Here is a 26,460-nt window from a genome sequence, read left to right on the forward strand (position 1 = left end):
ATGAAAGACCAGCAAAAATACTCCATAGCATAGTTCAGGATACGAGCTTAATCAAGGTTAGTGATTAGTAAATTCCTGTTGGGCGCGATTTACAACACAGAAATTTGTATCTGAAAAACACCGGGCGCAATTTACTACACAGAAATTTATACCTGAAAAATACCGGGCGCAATTTACAACTGTTTCCCTTCGTTGGGCGCAATTTACGTTTGCCCAAAATATTAATATATTTTATAAAACAAAAATATTTGACCAAACCTACTGAAATAATATTACCGTTGTAACAATGCGAGTACCTATATAGAAATTTACTCGTGTATAAGTGTATGTTTGTATATCGTGTTTAAGTGTCTTGTAATGCATATTTTGTATACCGGTGTATATAATATTATCTATATCTTAGTATCTGTATGACTGTACACCTCCATATATGTAGGTACCTTATCTAAAAAGCACCTACGTACCAATAATTATCAATGATGGAATAATGTATACATATAGGTACATCGGTTTTAACGAAATTGTAATTAACATACTATTATACATAATCATTCCCCTGTTGTACACTTGTACGTAATATTATGATGTTCCTACACACTGGCACGGATACCTATATCCGATAATATGCGTTATTATGACACTAATTATAGTATTATAACTGCCTATACAGTTTTGTACTTTGAGTCCATGTCACACTTAACGACCGACGTTATCTAACGTGTTTTTATTGGACGTATTTTATAAGATAACTAATGCCTCATTATTGACTTTTTTTCTTCTGAACAATCGTTCAAAACTCTTCAGGCACTTGCGACCTGTGATCACCAGTGATCTAACCTGTAACCGATATATACCCGTATTAATTTCAATCGAATTAGCTGTATATGCTCCTAAGTAGTAAACTATTTTAGTGTTTTTTGAGTTACCAATTTTTTGACTTTTTTTCAACAAACAGTGTCCAATAAAAATACGTGATATTATGCTCTTCGACGAATCCAGACGTCAACATTTTACCAATCATATAAAGGTAATAAATGCGTATTAAAAGATTTGAAAATCATATAATAACCACTTATAAATAATAATTAATTATTCAATACTACACGCATAGATACAATTCATATTTTAATTATTACCGTCGTTACTTATTTGGCATGTACGTTCCATGGCTTAATTTAATTATTTTTGCTATATTTTATTTGATATATTTTTTACAAATTAATTATGAAAATATTATATCCATTTGTAAAATGTGTAATAGGCCTATGCGTGTATTCGTACAATGGATGTAAACACTAAATTTAGAGAAAATTATAATTTTTAGTTGCTATTTTCCTGTTGTATATATAATTATTTTTCGTAATAATATTATGTAGGTACATGAATGGCGTTTTTGCACTCGATCCAATATTGTAGAACGTTGTTCTCGACCGTTTTACTCATTTAACATTTTTATGGTACCTATACGTTAACCCACATATTTATTCACCAGTCATCACCACTGTCTATATTAAAATATTTAAGTAAAACAAAAGAAAATAATTGTTTGTATACTCGACTACTAATAACGTATCAACCAATGCTTACTTATATCACTATGATTATTTATACAGTCAAATCAAATAGTAGAATATTTAATTATGCTGTGCTGAAACGATACACAAAAGACGATATTATAATATAGTGTATTTGATAACTACTGCTCACAAACTAAGACCAAAGTTCACGTTTAACATGCATGACATGTCTTCACGAAGTTTATCTGTTTGTGTTTGCCAAATATTAAAATATATGCTAATAATGTCATTATAAACGTGTCATAGGTAATGATTCACAACGTTTATTTCTTTGCAATATAATTCATACTATGGACAAATGGTGGTCAATGGTCAATAGTGTATAGGTTTGACTGTTTATCTTTGGAATTAATTTTTAAACAAATTTTAACATTGCATTGGAATCGTAATTATACATTAATATTAAATATTAAACGTAAGTATAGGGAACGTTTTTCGAAATATTTCAGTTGATCCTAATTATAATTGTCTGTAAAAATATATTAGTTGGTTGGAGGTTGGATGATAAACGTATAACTTACAATTTATTAAAATAAATTTGGCAGTTCATCAAATTGTACACACTACACGCTTATTTTTGATATATTTTAGATTCTGAGCGAAGCGATTATTATAGTTTTACAGTGATGTATTTTTAAATAACATTTTTATTTATAGTGTCTATCGTCATCAATACAAATGCATACATTTTCAATTTTGAGAATAGTTTCTGGTAGGAAATGGTATTTAGTAGGTCAAAAGTTCGTAATTCAAAAATATTAGGTAGTGTAGAAACTTGAACTTTTCAACAAATATTTATATCAGCATTTTATTGATATGATATATTTATCAAAATATTATTTTGTCTCTTTTTGTGCTATATAAAAATATTTGAAATGGTATATAACGAATAAATACTTGTTAATAACAACAAATAAATTATTGTTAGTAAATAAAAAGCTATACAATTTAATACAAATTTCCGCATATAGGTTTTCATAGTCACTTTTCCCTATAAGCATTTAAAGTTTAAATTAATGAAGTTCGTCAAAATCACGAAATATGCGTATATTATTGTTAGTTCATAGTCTATAATTATATCCCCGTAGATTGAATAATTGAATACAAGATTAATTATACATTTTTTTACTGAAAATGAAAAAAAAAAAAGTATAGGATAATTCTATATATATTTGTATGTGTGATCAAAGCTTAAATATGATAAGCAATATTATATGAAATAATATTACAATAATTATTACATAATAATAAAATATATGCGATTTGTTTTGGTTAAAAATTAGTCCAACTAATTAGTAGGTAGTACCTACCTATTACTAATGGAAAATTAAATTAAATTATTAATAGCAATATTTAATGATAATAACATGTCCCTCGAAATACAAATACTGGCTGACAAACTGTCTCCACTCAGAATCGTTTTTCCTAAATAGGTACCAACAATAATTTATCATTTAAATAAAATTTAACACATCCATACAGTGACCTACTCAATGATGAAGTACACCCAACTCGCCTACTGTGTCTTCCCACAGTTGTTGGTTTCTTTTGTCCAGCAAACATAGTGTTATTCAATATTCGGGCAAAGATTTGAAGGCAAATGGATAATTTTTCGGGGATTCTTAGCCAATGTTTTTCAAGTACAAAATTCGTTTCATACACCTGATAATTGAAAACTCCAACTTTTATTTTGCATTGTTTTGCATTTTTAGCAGTTTTGGTGATTTTGGGGCATTTTCCAATTTTTATAATTTATATTTACCTAATATTGTTAATTTGTAGTGCATATTAACTGTACATTATAATATGCATTTTTTAATTAATCTTAATTATTGGTAATTCAAAATATTAGTTTAAGAAATGTTGTTCTGACCATTTTTCATTTGTCGACCATTCTATTTATAATTTTGATACGACGATAACGTCTTTATCTATATTATCTACAGTGCGATTAACGACTTTATTGTGCGTCCAAATCTCAAACCGGCAGTAACAACTAATTGGTCAGTTTGTGTAATCACGTTTATTTCGTAAAGTTCGCATTTTGGTTTGCACATGAAGTGTTTAAAATAATGTTGGATCTTTTTTAAGGATATTATCGGGGTTAAAATACATTTTTTAGATCATTTTTAAATAGTTTTTAAATCCTATTAATTATACTTGTTCGTATATAGTATAGGAACTATAGGGTTTGCATTTGCAACTGAATTTCCATTATACGTATACATAAAATAACTAGGTACACATTTTATATAATAAACAGTAGGTACCTACACGAGGATTTGTGCAAAATGGCTGCTTATATTGGTGTACATAAGAAAATAGAAAATTTTAATCATAGGTATAAGTATTATTTAAAACTCGTATTTAGGCACAAGATAATAAGATTAAAGGTTTATTTTATTTTAAATACGGTGCACAGATCTTATATTGGTACTATATTATAGTTATACGTCGTAACTGACTACTGGCCCACTATAATAAAGTCCGGCTGTCTTTTGACACTGACTACGAAATCTAAATTTTTTTAATGATATAGGTGTAGTTAAACTTAGTTGTAAGTACTTAAATCTTTGATGTTTACTCAAAAAAACGTTTTGTGGGTAGTAACCTACTAAATTAATTTACAACTCGAATATAAATTTAACCAATCACGAATGACACTTCAAATAATCGTATAAATTGCTACAAATTTAAATCTAAAATGATTAAATTGACTTCGATGTAATCACGTGTTCAAAACTTCTTAGAATATACCTAATAATATATTATATTATGTATGCTGAATATATGCTGTAGTAATTAATAGCAATATGCGCTAAGTAGCAATTATTGTTTTTGCATATTTAATTTGTCCATTTCAGAATAAGGCACCCATAAACTACTTCAATAAAATAATTAGTAAGACTGATAAGTATATTTTTTTAAAAACATTAAAATATAAAATGTAGGTACCTACCTTGAAAAACGTGTTACTTAGTTAATACATGTTAAAAATATTATATTTTTATATTGTATTTATTAAGATGTAGGTATAGTATATTATGTTTCTATAAGATGTTTCAATATAATATACAAATATATGCGCATCATACATATTTAATTATGTTATGTCATAAAAGAATAACATATTGCTATTGTATATTTGTATTTAGGTACCTAAGTATGTTACTGTACTTATTTGATATTTCGTTATAGTGTTAGAATACAATGATTATTTAAATTACATAAACTGTGTAAATAATATGTAATCGACAACTATAGTAACCACGCAGTTAATTCCTTAAAGTTTAAACAATAATAATAATAATAAAAAAAAAAAAATGAATATTAGATTGATCGACAAACACGAGAAAAAGATTAAAGTGTACGAACCTTACATAGAAATAAAACCATTAATATTATAAAAATTATATTATAATACTATGACATACGTTTGCCGCAGTATTCGCAAGTTAAAACCGAGATATCTGGTAACGAATACTGAATATTAGCCTAACCTAACCTACTATAATAGTCCCTTAAGTATTATCAGAAACAATCGGGTAAAAATTATCTAAACCATTTGTAATACTATGGTGAAAAACATGCCTACCATTATGATTAATTGTTCTTATTTGATTTCTGAAATATAAATTGGGAAAGAAACAACAATCTGATACAATTATTTGTTTTCGACGGTCCAAAACATAATATTGATTGCAGCGTAGTTGTTAATACCTAATAAATAAAAAAAAAAATAAAAACGTCAATACTTTGGTACACATTACTTTTATTTTTTTTCTATTAAACAATTATTAAATCTAAATAAAAACTATTTATTGACTATTCAATATAATAAACTATAAAAATTATTAGTTATAACCTATTGCGTTAAATTGTTAAAATGGTCAATTTTTATTTTAAGTTGATAACCCAATACAAATAGGCAATAGCAATACGTAGGTAACATAGGTACATAACATGTATATTCGTTGATATTTGTATTTATTTTATAAAATAATTATAGATACAGATGTAGCTAATATTTTTATTAATATAATTTTACCGAGCAATTAGTAAAACTAGTTACATCCTACATCATTGATATTATTATTAGTTTGAACACTTTTTGTATTTTATCAATTTAAATAACGAAAATAATGTAGTTGCAATTGTTGCATAGTTTAGAAGTACATATAGGTACAGAATACTGAGTAAGTAGTTAATAATTTAATATGTTGACGTGACGACGTAAAAGTTCCATAAACATTTTGACTTTATCGGGTATTTCAGTACCTACATGATATTTTATTATTTACGTATAGTAGATACAGTGATATTAACTATAGAGACTACATTCATTTTTATAACATTCTTCCATCTCTTAATATGATTTGTTGAAGTGATGAATGACATAAAATGTAAATAAAAATAAATCAGTTTCGCTGCGTGATAAATGTATCGACACTTTTAAGAATCTACAGACGCGGCAATTGATCTATTTCATGCAGGAAAGATGCAGATTTCAATTAAGATATTTTACTACTGCGGCACACCTAATTCCACACCAAAATATTTTAAAATAATGAACATAGACCTAGTAGTGCACATACCACATATAACTTCATTGCATAATTGTTTTTGTTATTTATTAACAATTAGTTAAAATAAATTCAATCTAAGACAATCTTCTATAAAAGCCCTTGATACCTATATATGGCTATATGACTAAAAATTTTAAAATTAAAAACGAAATAGCTTGGGTTAATACCTAACATACTTATTATATTATTAAGCCGCCTAAAATATGGTGTAGTCGGTATTATTTTTAGTGTTACCTAAGGATTTTAAACGAATACAATATGCTAATTAGTAATTTTCAATAATCAATATTGAATATTAATCAAAAAAAAATTTATAAAAGCCGAAAATAAGTACTGCACTCTTTTAAATTTGCTACTGCACATTTAATATTAGCTACTGCACACACTTTTAGGCACTGATTTTATGATCTATATAGACTCCCCAAATATTGTACACCGATACCTATTTCGATCACCTAGTCCTATAATGAACAATTTCCTTGTCTAAACTTTCATTTTTTAAATTTACATCCAACAATTTGTTTAGCGTTTTTAAATATTCATCGCTCTAAAATTTATTTAAAAGTTGAATGTTTAGAATATATTTTTTGTGATTATGAAGCTAATTATACTTTATAATGTTTAGCTCAACACGTTATATTATTGTAAAATAATTATTTGTCGATGGTGTTAAGAAGTTTAATAAAAATTGCGTTTGAGTTTAGTAAAGCGTTGACCTTATTTTGGAGATACAATGAGGGTGCATATCGGGTCTTTTTTAATTATATTAATGAATAAAATTATTATTGCATGTTACCCCTCTCCTGCGGACATGCCATCGTGAATGGCACTCGCTGTGTTGATCCTCAGCTATGTATACTCGTAAGGAGGGAGAGGGAATTTGTTCGTTACAGTGCGGAAAATCCCCCGAGTAAATATTCAAATACAAAATTAATGGATAGCAATTTCACGAGAAAAGCGATCGGTTTTGATTTAGTTTGCCACACGCCCCAACCCCGCAATACCCGTATAGAATAACACGCGTGAATTGACGTCACTGCACTGCTGGAGTAGGACCTGTAGTTCTGAGTCATAGTATTCAACAGTATTATTATAAACGATATTATTATCATGTTGATTCAAAATTTCGATTAAGTAAATATTGGCGTTATTAGATACAATAAATCAAAGCATGATCTATAATGTATACTTATAGGTACACACATGGCTAGACGGTCATCGCATACAGTACCTACATAAAAGCTAAATAATATCTGAGTGAAATAGTAGGTACATAATATTATTATAAAACTATATTAATACTGCGATAGTGGCCATTATACGAATATAACGGCGATCAACATAAGACAACACATGAATTAATAATATATATCTATACTTAATATTATAATTTATAAAGCTGAAGAGTTATTTGTTTATGTTTGAACTCGTTAATATCGGTAACTAAATCAGTCCGATTTCAATAGATTCCTGTCGAGACTGTGAGGGTGTTATTAGCTTATTTTTTCAACACTTATAGGGTTCTAAAGCCACCCGCTCACACATGAATTTCGTTTCAGGTCACGAAAATAGAATAGGTAATTATTTTATTAATATATCGAATAGAGTTCCCATTGCGTGTTACAGACATAACATTTAAAAAAAAAATAATAAGGTATAGTCTAGCCAAACCTCCATGCGTTAATATGGGATTTTTCTATCCATGGATAGAATAATTATTTAAACAAATCGTGGGTTTATAACGTAATGTTATAATGGATTACAATATTCTAATCAGTAAAAATATCTTAACTTTTTAGAGAATGCCACATATTACTTTTTTTTGGTTTGATTTAGGTAAACAATTTTAATACAATTCAAAATCAAAATTTTAAATTTAATTCCTACTAATTAAAAAAAAAGTAACTTATAAGTAGGTAGGTAGTCTTATTTCTGTACCACTGATAGTTGTAAATTGTCGCGTAACTACAAAATTATAGAAAAACTGTATCGCTTAGGGAAGAACCGAGTAGTCTATACTTACAGTGATAGATAATCATACCTAAACCAACCATATTTTTACTGTGCGATGTCTATATGATTGGGAAAAATGTAATTTAAGTTTATAATCAATATAAAAATAACGGATTTAAAAAAATATATATTATTTATTATCGTACTATAGTATTGAAAAAATAAAAACGATAGCTTAAGATAATTCAAGTTTATCTGCTTTTAAGGTGAAAATTCGGTATTTAACTATAGAACTATTATAGAGTGATTCTTGCCCGTACTTACTGAACAGTCCTTAACAAACAATTTATGGATGTGTGATGTGTCAATGTGTGGCGTCCTTTTAAAGCTCAAATTATTTTTAAGGATATTTTTTTTATTTAAGACGCAAATATTGGAGAACTAAAACGCACTTTAAAGCTGGACCACTATTTGTGAATTTAACATTTTATTACTCTTTTATCGCTCCAAGACGTACCATTTTATTTTTATAAATAAACAATCTGCCCGGAATCATTACCGAATGTTATCCTCGACATTCAGCTAAACATACAGTACATAATGATCAATAATAAATAAAATATTGTCTACGTGTACATGAACGCATTGAACTGAGTTCTATAGTTTAATATTAAAAAAAATAAAAAGTTTTATAAAGATTATAGGTACTGTTAAATCTGATTTTTTTAAATTTTCATTTTATTGTTTTTAAGTAGGTAAATAGGTAGGTAAACATTTTTAGTATTTTGAAACGAACATATTTTTATGTTTAATGAACTCGTGAACTCGGCGTAGTAAACGTCATAAAATGTGATAATAATATGTTTGTTCTAAATGTCTTCATGTACGAACTTAATAGATCATCGTTGTGAACGAATTTATCTAATATAATATATTAATAGTAAAAATATTTGGTTTGTATTCCTATACCTATCGCGATATTCGACATTACACTTTAGGTATACATATAAATGTATATTACCGAATTATACAGAACCGCATCACCCGGGTGAATCATTATTAGTTTAGGTAGGTAATTGAAAAAGACCAACATGAAACCGAAACAAAAATGTAATCACTTACCTATTCAAAATAAATTATAAAAAAAAAAAACGTTTAACTGAAATTTACAAACGGGTTGGAAGAATTTTTAAGTGCAATTACGTTAGACTTATCATTTTTATAATTATAATTTACAGAGCTTTTTTAATAATAGTTTAATTAAAAATTAAAGATCCATTGGGCCCTGGAACACCAGACACTTGTGTGCCCCTTTCAACTCTCAAACATCAACCCTTTTCACTTCAAAACATTTTTAATTACTATTTTTTACGCTTGTTTATAAGTTTTATAATTGTGTACCTACCATTTAAATTAATGAATAAGACGAGCAAAATAACTATGCAATATTATAATATTATACTCATATTGTGCATTAATATACAATTTATTATAAAATATTTAAAGAAAATAATATACTATAGTCGCCACAGGTGGACCACAACAACCGGAGTTATTATATTATTTTAAACGTTATAATGCCCATTAATGCCAAATTGAATATCTTAACAATATCAATTATTAATATAATTCAATAATTACCTTTACGCACCACATTTACATTGATTTAAAAACCTAATCGTATATTGTTATCAAATATAAATTTATCATTTAGTCATTTTTCATGAATTAAATATTTTCATTTTATTTTTTACATTCGTTTTGAATGTACACTTTAAAAAAATATTTTGTAAACAGAGGCGAGCCCATAAAATTCATGGGTTCTGGAATTCCCCCTCCCCCACCATTAAACCGGGCTTGACAGTAAATGTATACCTACAAATAGATCAATATTTTGTTTATACATGGAGCTCAATAAAAATAATATTATAATCAGGGTTGGGTAAAATCATGACCTATATAAATGTTTTATCGAAACGTACATACAGGCAGGTACTGTATAGTACTTAAAAACTCAATTTTTATTTTTATATTCATTAGTTAACCCAATCCGGAGCTACTGCCTTTACTAACAATAGTGCCCTAGGTATTGCATAATTCTCTATTATAGGTACTAATATTGTAATATTATATAATCTATAGTAGTTCGCTGTGTTGGTTAACTATCCATTTATTTAAATTAAGTATAAATTATTATTTGTCATTACTCTTTAACATTATTGATTTTTATTTATAGTACAATGTAAAGTTTAATTAATAATTATGATTGGCATTATTCAATTTTTCCTCAATTTTCAGTGCATATTATGGTAAACACTTCAATGGTTTAAATCCCTTTCTGCTTCTCGTCTATTTGATAATTAATAATGGTCATAAGATGGATAATTTTGTAAATATTCTTACCAATAATAGTGCTGCAGATTCTGGAAGATTCAAAAGTATCTATGCAATGTTCTTTAAATGTTGATGCTTATTTTTAGCCACAGACCCAAATGCTCCAAGAGTTAACTGCTGTTAAAAATAATTCCAAAAATACCAGCCTTTTTTTAAATATAATTTATTCATTTAAGCCATTCAATGCATATCAACACTTCATACCATATTCGGTGGAAATTCTATTACAACGATAGATACTATTTTTATTCCAGAGACATAATATTATACGCACACCTAGAAATAATAGTAGAATGGCATTTGCATATAATTATTATACGTCCCAACCTCGATTATAAATTTTAGTAATAGAAAAACGTCCAATCGATGTACCTACTATATATATATATGTATAATGTATATATTACAATTTACAATGTCAACCTATATCGGCTGTATCTGTTTCTATACATTTTCATACAAAAGTTCTCGGTTTACGAATACGTTCCAGCGCGGAAGCCGTAAGACTTTCGTGCCTCTGGAAATTTAATACAGCTTATAATTGAGAAGTTCTGCCGTGTATACGTATTTTATTATTACGGCAGTAGTTCGTCGGTTTTGTTTTATTATTAGTTTTCAAATAATATATTATTATATAATACTTAGTCGTGAGCCGACACAAACGGAGTTTTTTTTTTCTTTCTATCGCCTAGTCGATTTTCTTGACATCATACCACCGGCAGGCGCCCGCCTATATTATAATATTATACTTGCGATATTTTCATACAGTGTAATTATAGTGTTTTAATTGGTTCCATTCAAGTCATCGCAGTAAATAAAACTACAAACATGACGTACTCGAGCCAATGTAATTTATAATTTTAATTTCATATACGACTTCATGTACGAATTAGTGTTGGCGCTGTGCAATTTCATTGAACGTTATCTTCTTAAAGTACGTAAATCACTTCATTGATTCGATTACAGTTATCTATATAGGTACAGTCAACTTAATCACAAACCCGCGGGCGATAATGCTCTATAGCTGTGCTCAATGTTTAAAATACACGCGGGCCGCGGTATAAAAGTACTTAGGTACGTCTTCCGCGTTAGATCATCTCATTAATCTCTTAGAGTTTACAATATTTAATTTGATTAACGCTATAAATTTTAATATTATTGTTTGAGGGCCAATTTCGGATTAACTATTATTACTGGTTTCATTGTGACTACCTTAATACATAAAACGTGACAAAAATAACGGCGAAAGTACAATGTACCTACTATAATAAATGTATTATAAACCATAATGTGTGTCATATTTTTTTTACATTGCATTTTCAAAACAATACGTTCTCCAATGTAAAATTATCTTATCAAGACGTCACACCTATACTGCGGCTATACTAATAGACAATAGTGCCAGTATTTTATCTGCTGAACGTGAATATAATATTTAAAAAAAAAAATTGAAAATACTTATGGGAAGTCAGGAAGATGTCATTGTTTATATTTTTGTATCATTGTAACTATAAATTACAGAATCATCACAATATCATCATATAGCAGAACTAACCTTAGTATTTTTTCTTTCGTACCTAACCAAACTGCAGATCAAACAAATTAGGTTTACATAAATAATTTCAAAATTTCATATGAAACTAATAATGAAAACTATTAATAAACTATATATTGCCCGAGCACGAGGTTGATTTTTTCCAGTACCTATTTAAATTGTCGAAAAAACCTTAACTGTTGGCTCGATATTGACTATAAAAAAAAATTTAGTATCGCACGACCTTACTACATTTCGTAGAAGGTTATGTCTGGCTAATTACATCGGTTTGGTTATAAAGTACAAAATACAATCCAAGATCTGATTTTGTAAATGTTGGACAAATGTAACCCTGTAACAGCGATGTTTTGATATCTTGTCACTATTTAATATAAATAATTCCTTTACTGATAAACTGCTTAAAAATGTCATTTTATGGGATATTTAAATATTTTAGATTATTTTTGAAAAGGTCTAGGAATTTTCCTTGAAATAAATAATTATCAACGTATAAAATCATTTATATTAGCTATGTTAAACTTTATAGGTTTCAATAAATTAAGCAAGGTATTAATGTAACTGTTATAAAATATAGCTTATATTATACTTTTATAGGAAAATATTTTACATATTCCGAATTGTACGATACTATTAGTAGGTAGGTAATTAATAAAAAAGAAGTTAGTCAATATCTAAAATTTGGATAATAGAGGTAGGTTATAGCTTTTATGACCACAAATCGAAATTCATAGTATATTTTTAAGTTCCATTAAATATTTATGTTTGTTTTATTTAAGTAGTAAAAAATAATACTTATTTTCAGATAAAACCGAGTTTCATTAATTTAATCTATAAGTAAGTTATTAGTAAAAAAAAATAAATAGTAAAAATAATAAAACTACGTACAAATTAATAATTAATAAATACATTAGTTTCTAAGTACCTACTCCATGAAAAATAATAGTTGACTAAATAATAGGGTACTTCAAAATGATAATGATACTAATACCTATTATCTCTTGTATAATATTTTTGATGCGTATAAAAACTAGAAACATATCATTGATTTAGCCGTTATTAATAGAACCTATATAACATTATTATGTAACAAAAAAATTCAAATCGATGCTTCACATCCAAGTAAAACAAAATAAAAATAAATTATTTTTGAAAACCTCTTAGAATTTAAGTATCCATCATTATACTGTGTATATTTACAAATCGTATTAACTGTAATTTAAAAGGTAAACATAATAATGATATTATAATAGTAACCCGACGCATTGTTTACAAAAATATTAAATCCTTGATGCATTTTAAACATGCCTATAATCGGTTCGTCTCGATCGCGCCCATATTATACACGTATCATTTTAACATGGTTATTAATTAGTAATCATAGCTTGAAGGTACTACGTCAACATAATGATAATTAATAATTAATTATTACATTTAAACTTCAGTTTTCGAATAAACAGCACAAGAGACTTTTTTATTGAGCATATAATATTTTATTGAAATAAAGAACAGGTAGGTAGGTACCACTTAAAAGAAGTAATTGAATATTATTCATCGGACATAATACATTTTAATTTTCCTAACCATCTCTTTTGTGCAGGTTTTACGTGACTTCTGATTTGTTGAATATTTTATGCAAACATGACGTAGGTGTAATATTTTATATTCATTAATCGTTACTATATTGGTATTATGTTATAAAAGAACGCAAATTCAGTTTTTTATGGATTAAATTCAGTTTATTAGTTCCTATTCTAAATATCCGATTGAGTATAACAATTTTATCGAGTGTGAATGTTTACAAATTATTTTTTTAAAATAGACTGTAGATATAATATAATATAATATCAAGGATTTTGGATCTCGATGTAAAATACTAAAACAACATTTTGCTGGAAGAATTATTTCACAGAAGCACATTATGAATTCACTCGAATAAGAAATAGAAAAAAAAAACTTTTCTCAACACGTATAGCAAGCTATTCGTTTACTTCGTCTTGTGATGAACAACAAAAATTTATGTGTACTTAAGACGTCACGTCATTATCTCCGATCTCCTCCGAATATATTATGTAGGTACAATAATAATACATATTACAAACTCCCGCAGCTACAGAAATAACCAAGATGAGTACCTACCACCTACGTATTTATTATGCGCGCTCGTTTCGTGGCAGAAAACAATGTAATGTACCATTTGAGAGACGACCTTCGCGGGACGAGTTCGTTTGAAATGAGATTTTTTTCTTTTAAATACGCATTTGAAACACACGACTTGCCCGACACGAAGTAGGTACACCGTACGCATGCATTTTGACGTAATATTTCCAAGCTGAAACCCCACAAAAAAATAAAATAAAAAAACGGTATGATTTTATTGTTATTTGATATACTATTATTATGGGTAGGTATTATTATGAATTCCGCGTAGTATTATAGTTTATAAATATAATATTATTATCCTATACTTTCTCTACGGCGTCTATTCTATGTAGGTACGATTTAAATGCTGAATACTGTTTGGGTTACTTCAATTTAATTCCGCTTGTACCTCAATCATTATTATAAAGCGAAAAAAAATTATTTTTTTTTTAATATCCTTTTGAATTTTAGCCATTCATACAAAATTTAATTTTTCAAAGAGTTTAGGGATAATGCTCGCGGGATTGTAGGAATTGTATAGTACCAAACCGATCCCGTGATTCTGCGGCAGGGATCACAAAAGAGGTCCGTGATTGAATTCTCCTGGTAGGTACCTACGATGGTATATGAATGCAGCTAATTTATTACCATTAGGTAAATAATTCAATGATAAATAACTTGTGCAGAGTCGTGGATATTATATTATATAATTAATAACGTATAGTTCAAATATTCCATTTATTTATATTGTATTATAGTATGTGTGTACCCAAGTACCGACCTACATCTCATTCCACAAAGACACAAACAAAAACTCTCGTTTGTGTGTAATATATTAATACCATAGTGTGTATAAGACTTATAACTTATAAGTGTGTTGCGAGATAACTTGTACAATGTACAAAACATACGAATAAGAACATTATAAACTTGGGTAGAGCCGTACAGGATGACTGGTAGGTACATATTGCGATTATGTATTATTATATAGGTACCTATATACATTTTTGTTTTTGTTAAACATGAGCGGTTTATTATCCAAGACCACTATTTATCTGACAAAAACATACTTGTAGAATGTAGACAATATATTATAATATGTATAATCCACAATTATCCATTAAATCAAATAACGTTGCAGATAATTCCAGCGAACAGCGTTTGATAAATTTTACTCTCGAGTAAGGTACCTATATTATGATAATATATTATATGATAACTTTATTTTATCTTCATTGAATTAATAAGTTACAATATATATATATATTATTGGAAATAATATTTATACTTTAAAAAAAAGATATTATTGTAAAATATATACACTAGTTGAAAATTAATAAACGTTAACCAGCGGAAGTATTCCAACCGACCCGTAAAAATTGACAATTTTAAACAGATACCTAGTTAGAATATGTACCAATAAATAACATTTTAAGAATTACGACATTTCAAAAAATATTTTTTAATTTAAAAATTAAAAAAGCGGGAAGTGCAGAGTGGTGCAGTAGGTCAGCGGTGGTGGAAGTTTGTCCATCGGTTCTCGGACAGAATAGTGTATTATTACAGCATTCGATTTGAATTTAATGATTGCATTCGATAAAAAACGATTTTGAGCGGACGAAGGAAAATTTATGAATCATAAATTAGTATTAATAAGTAACCATTAATTATATATAATAAACCTAGTGGGAATTTTTAAGTTTTATTCATTTCTATGGTGGTAAACAAAGCGTTAGGTCTTACGTAATTTTTCGATAGTTTTTCCCGCAAAGTTAAGTAACTATTGAGAAAATCGAAAATAAACCTCTCTGCAGTACCTTCTTGATCCAATTTTCTAAAAGATAAGTTACTATATCAAAGCATTCCTTCTGGTAGAAATATTTTTCACAGAATAAAAAAATAAAACAAACATCATTGTAAAACCACTTTCTAGCTTCCTCGCTCCGCTCAGAATCTAAAATAAAAATAGTTTAAAATTTCGTTTCATTGCACTTTTCGGGACGCACAAAAAAAATTTAAAAAAGGTTAGCATAAGCATAAATATAAATTTCAAACGTGACCAGGAATATATAAGAGATTTGGTTTTTACTGTGCTTTGGTCATTTAATCATTTCATGTTATTCGGAAGCGCCAAACCACGGTTTCAAACTCGCAACCATACAATAGCTTTTAAGTTTATCACTTTCCATCTCATTGCCTTCCACACAAAGATTTGCAAATAGAAACAGTTGCAGCAGAGCTACCCAAAAACTATTATACTAAATTTCACACCAAACTAAAGTTCCGCCAAAAGTCGAAATCCTCTTGTTTCTCATTTACCGTTATTCACATTCCCCGACAACCCCCCCCCCCCCCCACCACGTCATTTCAAAATGGTCCGGTAACTAAAATATTGTGACAAACAACGTGTTTAGAATTTATAAATAATTTACACGAGTCCGTCAAAATGTACGTAAACAGTTTTTAAAAATAAGATACTAATAATTATTATTGTAATTCGTAACACCAATAAATCAGGTTTTTTTTTTACGTCGAGATATATTTTTACATATAATGGTGACGGGGATTTTTTCGACACTAGATTTAAACGAAAGCGATTAAAATAAAATACCATTGTACAGTGTGGTGGTACCTTTATAAAAAATTAAATTCATGAATCCCCAAAAACAATGCTTAAATGATAATAAGTATGTGAAGGACAATACAGCAGCCAACTAATGGTGATGAACGGTGATGAGCTTTCGTGTCTCGCCAAACCGTTTTCGGAGGGTTTTTTTTATCAAGGAATCTGAACATTTGGAAACTTTAAAATACGTATCTTATAACTTATTAATTTTTGTTTTAGTGATCCCCATACGACCTCTCTGTCCCCACCATTAGTCACGTCCCTTAGTACGAATGCGACTCTCAAAATAGGCGAATGTCTTAGATTCTGAGTGGACCGAAATAACTGCATTTCATAAAATGTATGTTTTCCACGTACAACACACTACAATCACTCAAATTACCTACTGCTGTGGCTCGCGACATCTCAGCAGCTTAAATTATCATTTCGTAATATTCTTATTCGTGTAAATATTTGAATATTTTTATTACGATTTACGATGATAATATACTATACCTATATAAGTACGCAAACACAACACTCACATTCGGTTAACAGCCGTGTCTGTAAATACAGATTTAAATGCAATAGCGAGGACTGAAATCGGTGCAGTGGGTGTTTATAGTTTATGGATATTTATCTAACGATTTTTTCATGGAAATGCGTATATAGATAAAGATTTAGAATAGACGTACGTGTGACCTGTTCGTATACGACATATCGACATACCTCGTGTGTACACAATGATTGAAAACACGTTAAAAGTATTCAGATCATAAAAAAATCGAAAAACAAACCATCGTATATAGGACTCATAAACGTATACGTACTATAAATAAATGTTCATGTCTATTCTGTTACATAACATATATTATTCAAACCAACAAAATTATTATTACCTATGTATGTAGGTAGGTACCTTTTTTTTTTCCTGTTTGAACCGACGGCGTCGCGGGAACTGCTTTCGCATTACTTCCGCGACGCCGCCAACGTAGGTAGGTACCTATATCTGTTAAAAGTAGGTATAGGTACATCGTTTTAAAATTTAAATTATTTTTCTTCATTGAAATGTAAAAAATAATGCTCAAAATTCGGCCAAAATGGCTACTTAATATTGATGAAAATATTTAAAGATGCAGCAATCGTTTTTCAACGAAAATTAATGACCGTAGAAATGTAAAACACTTATCAATAATATAATATACGTAATAATATAAATAAACTCGATCACGACAGAATGTGTAGCTAACAGCGACTCCTACCGATTTCCATTTTTTTTTTATCACTTATCAGTGTAATAGGTAAATATATTATAATATTCCAGAACGTATATAGGTACGTTAAACAAATCGAATTTTATAGTAATATAATATTTATATGAGGTCTAAATAAAAACATAGTGAAAAAATAATTAATTGCGCATAAAATATTTCAAAAACGAGATCATAATATAGGTTATATATTATCAATTTTTCTTTATTTAAAAAACAAAAACCCCACTCTACTTAAAAACTAATAGCTTTCCAACGTAAAAAAAAAAAATCAAATACTGATTTTCAGTTTAAAACTGCACAATACGATATTATTATCTATATAGTACAGTTCATTAGTTACCTATAGCAACAAATAATCAAATATACCTACAAATGTAATTGATTGTCTTACTTAGACTGATAAATCATAGAAAATTATAAGTACCTATTGTTTATGGTTGTAAACAGTTCATAAGTTATAGCAACAAATAATCAAACATACATACAAACACCTAACGTCCTAACACCACCTGTAGGTTTCCAACTGTTCGACCGCTGTTCAGTTTTTCTCAAAAATATGTATTTAGAATGTTGGTTTTAATTTCGTCGAACATATTATTATTAGGTTATAATGTAGGTAAAACATTTTCCACGTGAGTATTTAAATCCCGGTTTAAAATTATTAAGACAATAGAATAATAACTGTACTTACACGGCTACACCTAAGCCTTTTATACCATAAAATATGATTCGGATTCGCAGCCGATCTTTCTATTTTTTTTTCAATCGTTCATTCGTGGAAGTGCATTCATTTTTCTGGGACCTTTTATAAAAATTGTATAGGGTTTCCGTTTTTTAATCATATACCGTATTGTATGTGTTCATCGTAGAGTCAACTAATATATTATAATTATAAATGTCAATATGACCACGTTGGATGTCTGAAGTGCTTGAACTTCTGACTGTGTGTGAAGCACGTGAGTGTTATTTCTTTTTCAAACAGCAGTGAGGAAGGGGTCGGTGGGGGGTTCCTTTTCTCGTATATTTAACCCCTAATGGCTTCCTGTCAAGTGAATAGTATACGTTACAGTAAGACCAAAAATATGAGTATGTGTTTCTATTTTAATTTTTAATTAATTCGCCTAATTATGATCATCGTAGATATAGAAAACACTCTGCAGTTTACAGCCTTCGTAGCACGAGGCCTCTGCTCTCGATAAACAGATTCCAAAGTTAATAATTATTAGTATCAACTTAATATAATATCTTTGAATCCGTGTTCTGTTTTAATTAAAATAACGATTAGGTAAAGTTCGAAACTTGTGTGAGTCTTTGAGATTTTCTAAAAGTAAATAATAATAATAATAATAATATGTCCTAGCTGTAGATACTGTTGTACTGTGTATAATATAGAAACTATTCGTAACTTGTAACTCGTAAGTATAGTGTACCTACCTACTAAGCCACTTAATTTATTTTAAATCAACCAGATTAACTAGAACTTAGGAGTGTTTGTAAATCAGATAAGACTGTATTTGAAATATTGATTCTTCGTTATAATTAGTAATATACCTAAATATTAAAATAAATTATTTATTTGTATTATAAAAAAAGGAATGCACAAGTCACTTATTTTTAAATAATATGTATAACTGTGGGTCTTTATTCATATTTTAATTAATACATTTACCTATATAATATGTTATTTAATGCTAAATTTAGTTCATGAATTAAATAAGAGAAAGTTTACATTTCTGTTAAATTCCATTATACTTAGGTAGGTATTTATATATTTATTTACGTATCTACCAGTGACGTACTTCAGAGTCTATTTCGGGGAATGGGGTCAAAAATCTTAGGTTTTGTTATTTCAGTATAAAAACGTACTTGTAAACCCATTGCGTTTTCCTGCATCTAATTGTGTAATATAATAGGCAGGTACCTGCCAGTAAAGTGTATACAATTTTTATATAGGTGGAAAATAAAATATAAGACATTTATTACTTTTATGTTAATATTATATATCTTAAATTCCGATGTACAAAGTGATTACCCAAGCATGCTCACTCCCTTTTTTCTCCAATAATGCAGCTACCTATTCAAAATCTAACTTTATGCATTTTTAAATATACTTAAAGACCATATTTTCAAAGTGTTGAGATTGTTTTTACTGCTATTAAGGATATACAAAATTATGTTTTTAAAACCACTATCTAAGTACCACGCCTTTTCTACTATAAATTATTTGTCGGATAATTTTTCTGACGTATCAAAATCAAAATTAGAATGAGTCGTTAGTTAACTTTCGTGTACACTAAGGAATAATAGGTCTATGATAATGGGTTAGGTTAGTTTAGGTGCATATTAATTTATCTTTATAAATATTATATATCTCTAATATAAATATTTTTTATATTCATTTCTTAAAATAGTCCATTTATAATAAATACAAAATCCATTACTTATTTGGTACGTATATTTTATATTTGCGTGAAATCATTTTTATGGAATATTATCCTTAGTATAAATATTTTTACAGCTGAGGAACTACTCGTTCAAATTTTAAATTAGATACACATTTTCAAAAGAGTTATCCTCTAAATGATTTACAGTAAAAAAAAAGGGATCGGCACGTTTTAAAAGCAAAAGTTTGTATCGCCACAGCGGCAAGAAACTTCTTATGTAGAAAAATCTCAATAATTTGAAAGTATTGTCGGAAATTATATTTAAAAATTCCAAAAATTAGAAATTGAATAAATTCATTTACAAGAAAATAATGGGAAAGTGCATTCTTAGTGAATCACTCTAAAATCTGTAATGTATATAGTATATATGCTATACCTACACAGTAAACGGTAAGTATGTCTACCGAGGAGCTAGAAATATATTTTATCTAGTAGATTATAACATAGAAACTAATTTGTTCAAAAAAAAAAGAAAAGAAACCTTTTCAATATTTATTGTTATTTACACTTATTCAAATAATTATTGTGCTATCTTGTTGTCTTTTACTTAATTACTATTATGGTAGACGATATAGTTGAACATTAGACCGTATATTATATATGACTGTAAAAACAGGTCAGAGGTCCCCTAAGAATAGATTAATATCTACCAAGTAACTACTTAATACTTACAGAAAATGAGTTATAAAATATTATTCCAAAGATTCAAAACCAATTTTTTACAATGTCCGCAATTGGGCAGTAGCTTATAAATATGCTGCGAGTTATACATTTTAACTCAGTGAGTTTAACTATATTTTGTTAGATTAAGTATTGAACTTATTAATTTTTCTAACACATTTTAACGGGTTTTAGACTAGTAAAATTTTTAAGATTCGGTGGGCTAGTTTTACTTACAATTTCCGGCACTGGCAGTACCTACCGCTACAACAATATTCAATGTTTACGCAGTAGACAGAAGCTGTGCAGTACTTTTGCATTAATTAACAATTTTATCAGAAATAAATAAATAATAAACAACAATTTTCGTTCTATGTAATCATCTCATATTATATAAATTACAAACACAACAATAATTTTGATGTGTCTTCAAATTTCATTGAAATAATTTGCATTTTAGTAGGTAGGTAATTTATATTTTATAAACAGTAAAAATGTAATGTGGACGCAGGACGTATCACATACATGATACGTGATAACTGATTATCGTCACAATTGTAATATTGTTCACACATAAAAAGTTAAATTATGTAACTGAATAAACAATTAGGATACAATGCCCAATATCATATTTGGCAATGCACATAAATTCCGGAACACGATACAATTCAGTATAGCAATGTGGCATTAACAATTAATATATAATCATTACCTATTCATTAATAAAAATGATTTTTTTTTAAATTTCTTATAATATATTACTATAGTAGACTCCGTGCAATTTGTTGTCCGTTAAAAATGCCAACTCTACATACTATTATAAATTAATTAAACAAATCTTTTAGAATATCAATAATAATTATTGCATTAAATATTTAAAAAAAATTAATATCATAATAATACTGTTAGCTGTAAGCCTGTAACCAATAACAATTAATTATAATAATACTGTAATGTATTGTAATGTAATGTAATGTATACTATATGTAAGCTGTCACCAATAGCAACCATTTATAAACAACAATCTCAATCGTAAATCTCAAAATCATTTCATAAATGTTCAATAAAAAAAAATTAAGGGCAACTTATCGAGATAACAGCTATTCTATATATTAAGCTGGACCAAATCACACACATCGAGCATAATCTTATCAAAATCGGTTGAGTAGTCTTGGAGTGCATTGCACGTAAACTCGTTGTGTGCGTGATTTTTACATATACATAGATGTCATAATTTATTGTGTTGTGTAAAGGTGCATAATATACTTCATTTTGACCATCATCTCCCTGATTTCATATAATATAATATTATTACAGTCAAGTGAAACTAAAAATGTCAACTATAAAAAAAGAAAGTGGACTCCGTCCTCTTATACAGCCCCACCCCCTCCCGCCACCCCCCTAACTTTAACCACTTGGAATACGAACGGTGTTTAAACTTTTGTCGTTGTTTGTCCCTCGCGCAGTTCCAGAGCCTGACAAACCTACCATGCGGGCTGGAGTCCAACAACAACATAGCCACCGCGGGCGTGAGCATGGACGAAGAGGACGGTAGTGCGGACGATGACGAGCACATACGAACCGGTCTGTCCAACGACGATGACTACGAAGACAACACCTTCTCGACGTCATTCCCGGGACCGTCCGACGCGACCGCCGGCACGGCTCTCGTCAACGGCATTCGAAATGGCGGCGGCGGCAGCGGAAGCGGAACCGGCATCGAGAAGTTCCGCATCGACTATCCGAAAAAGTTCCACAACGCCCGCAGCATGTCACTGTCAATGGAACGGAACGCTTACTGCGAACTGTGCCGCTTTTCGCGCAGCCCCGTGCCGTTCGACCTGGGTGGCGGAGGCGGCGGCGGTGGCGGTGGCGGTGGTGGAGGCGGCGAACCGGACGACCGCGACAAGGGCGTCCGCCGGTACTTTGGGTTCACCATCAAACAGTACATGGCGCTCGGTTCGCTCGCGCTGGTCGACTTTCTCGGGTTCTGCTCCATGTCCGTCATGGCGCCGACCTTTCCGAAAGAGGTACATACACTTTACATTCATATTATATTAGATAGGTCCTCAAGCGCTGCTTTCGCTGAACCCGAATGGCAGATACAGAACACGCATGTATGATTTATACTTAGGTGGGTATAGCCGCACAGGAGCTTCTGGTGATATTGATATGGGGTGGGGTGGTTAGCCGTGTGTAACAGTGATTTTCAATAGCACCCACGGTATAGAAGATAACATTTATTTATCTTCTATGCCGTATAGCACCCTCAAGAACCGAGTTACCGGCAGTGATAGTGTCCATGTCGTGTTCGTCTGTATTGGTTCGTACGCAGGTAATACGTTACTAAGTTTCCTGTAAAATAGCACACGCAGAAAACCATAGTTTTGGGTCAGTCCAACAACCAGGTTGGTATAGAAAAAACACCCGACCAACCAAACTTCTTAACTATTATATAGATGAATACAAATATCGACAGCCACTTAGTTTGAAAGAACTAGGGAGATGTTTGTCACACAACCGAGACATAAATTGCACTTCAATAGTCCGGCAGGTGCCAACTATAATTGAATGGCAAGCAACAACGCTGCTGGTGATAATAATATTATCTTACGTAATTCCTATGTGACCTTTAACGGTTTTTCTTTTTTTCTATTAGAGCACTGGCCACTGTGTGTGATACAGCGGAACCGAGTGTGGGATTAAAATAGGGCAAATTAAACGAAATGACTTTTGACAGTTTGAGTGTTTGTAGATAAAACATTTTATTTCAGTTACGCAATACAAAGTGACAAGTGTATATCATATACTGTATTACTGTATAATAATATTGAATAGTTAGAATTCATCTTAAATCTTCCTTTCCAATTTAAATATATAAATACGTATTTAAATACTTTTAAAATTTTGAGCGGAGCGAGGGAGCTAGTGGTTTTACAATGATATTTATATTGGTTTTGTTTTGACTTTAAGACTGGACGCATATGTGTTCCCAGTAGGTAGTAAATGTTATCTTATTAGTACTTGTGAAAGGTAATTTTTCAATTATTGGTCATTTTCAATAAATGCGCAAGGAAAAACTATCGGAAAAAATGGAGAGAGACAATGGTAAAAACTAAATTTTGTTTAATTCGAGTTTTGTTATTTCTTAGTAACTATTCCAAAGTTCCAAAACTTCAAATTCCATGACTACATTCATAGTTATGCGACGAGGTGCCCTCGAAACGTATACTATACGTCTATACAGCAGAACGATTCCCCAGTTTTTTATTGCGCTTCGAATACTATGAAGAACGTTTAAAAAAAAAATTTTAATTGTTCTTAAAACAATTATTTTGTATTTTTTTACTAAAAAAAAATACTAAATTGAAAATAACAATAAAAACAAATTCCAATTTAGTACAAGATTTGTCGGTTGACTGTCTCAATTTCCCGAAGAGCTCTCATTGATAAGTCATAAGTAATATAGTATTATTTAAATACATATTTGTCAAATGTAGTTTAAATACTTATCGGAAAATGTACTAAAATGTATTTCAAAAACATTTTTTTGGACACGCATGGTGCATCCACATCCGATGCTGTATTGGTGCGTTAAATTCCCGCGGACTCGAAAACGCAGTCCTTATTAAATCATAATGGTAATACATATTTTATGATATGCAACCGAGTCTTTTAATAAGTATAGGTACGTACTATTAAGTTCGCATTAATAACGCAACCACGTCGGCAAACTTCCATGCGTCCGTCTAAATCGTGACCACGTCGTTATCGTGGTTGCTACCTGTCTCTACAGGTCTCACGTCAGAAAGACGCGGGTTTATTAATTGTCTTTTCGGTGTGCTATATACATATTATTATACCGACTCGTTGACCACCGTCAACCCTTAAAATCCCGCACAAGGCACAACCGTATTATTATTTATATATACCGCGCAATACATTAAAGTTACCTACATTTACAGTTTTATGGGATTTCGTGATGGGTTTATGTGTGTAACGGACTGCGGAACGGTATCTATCCTCTTTTACCGTCCCGCAAAGCGCATAATACTGCTTAACGTTTCGTTTGTAGGTTATCCGAATCTACATATACAGATGTACCGTATAATATATTTATATAACATATATTAGATTAGATCTATGTATAATGCAACGTAAATTACTCTGATGTATAAAATATATTGGCCGAGGTCTTACGTGACGTAAACCAATTGATTTAGTCGACTTTGGCGTGTACCTACGCCGATTTCGGTGAGTGTACCGTAACGATAAAAAACTAAACGCCGATGCCGGTCGTAAACAATATAATATATATAATATAGGTACATTATAATATATTATATTATTTTATTGAAACTTCAGTATAGTATATACGCACCCGTTCGGGATTACACTAAAGGTCCAAACGTGATAATGTAGCACTCGGCGGCTCTTTTAGTTTTAAAATATTGCGATATACCTGGGGTGGATTTAGCTAGTAGTCGAGATGCCTTAGTGCGGAGCATAATATTGTGGGGGCCCCGCGGATGTTAACAAACGAGACAGTACAATTTTTTGTTTATTAAATAATTCTTCCGATTTTAAATGTCTAGAAAACGATAACACTATTCGCTAAACAATAATCAACAAACAACAACAACTATATTATAGTCTCTCTAATAAAACCTCGTGAACTGTTAACTCTGCAAGCTGTAGGTGATAACTTACTATAATAAGCAATAAGTAATGACATTCGCTTGCGGTTGTACTACGTCCGAATACGTCATAAATAATGATAATAATTATGCGGTTGATCGATAACTGTTTTTAACGTAGAATTGTTCGTCGCTGTTGACCGTCATAATAATATTATTATGACTTATGACTTATAATTATTATAACCGTTCCACGTGTGCATATTATCATTTAGAAACGCATTCGATAATATTATTGTTATCCAAATACGGCGATCGCGGACAGCCCGAAAACCTCTATAATATTATAGATTATTCTGCAACGACTATAGAACACCGCTCATTCATTAATATTTGAACGCATAGTATAAGTTAGTACAATAATATATAAAATACGAAATGTCTGTAATTTTTGATTGTTTACTTTCAAGTTTTACTTAACATTGATTATTACATATTAGAGGAATACACATTCTCTGAATAACAAAAAAAAAAACCATTTCATACCTAGTCAACTGCTTTTGGTGCGGTTAAACCTTAGTCAGGGGGGCTAAGCCCCACCTCTCACGAGTTTCACGAACTTTATTTGTGAACAAA

General features: G+C 29.8%; 1 protein-coding gene across 1 annotated transcript in view; it reads left to right on the plus strand.

Moving 5' to 3' along the window:
• The first annotated feature begins 772 nt into the window (after positions 1-772).
• LOC132936243 (MFS-type transporter SLC18B1-like) overlaps positions 773-26,460 on the plus strand; it is a 44,514-nt gene continuing 18,826 nt past the window's right edge. Inside the window, 2 exon segments of the mRNA XM_061002935.1 lie at positions 773-1,027; positions 22,654-23,217. Coding sequence (XP_060858918.1) covers positions 980-1,027; positions 22,654-23,217 — 612 coding nt within the window. The 5' untranslated portion in view covers positions 773-979.

This window comes from Metopolophium dirhodum, chromosome 1 (genome assembly GCF_019925205.1).
Source record: "Metopolophium dirhodum isolate CAU chromosome 1, ASM1992520v1, whole genome shotgun sequence".
Classification (NCBI taxonomy): domain Eukaryota; kingdom Metazoa; phylum Arthropoda; class Insecta; order Hemiptera; family Aphididae; genus Metopolophium; species Metopolophium dirhodum.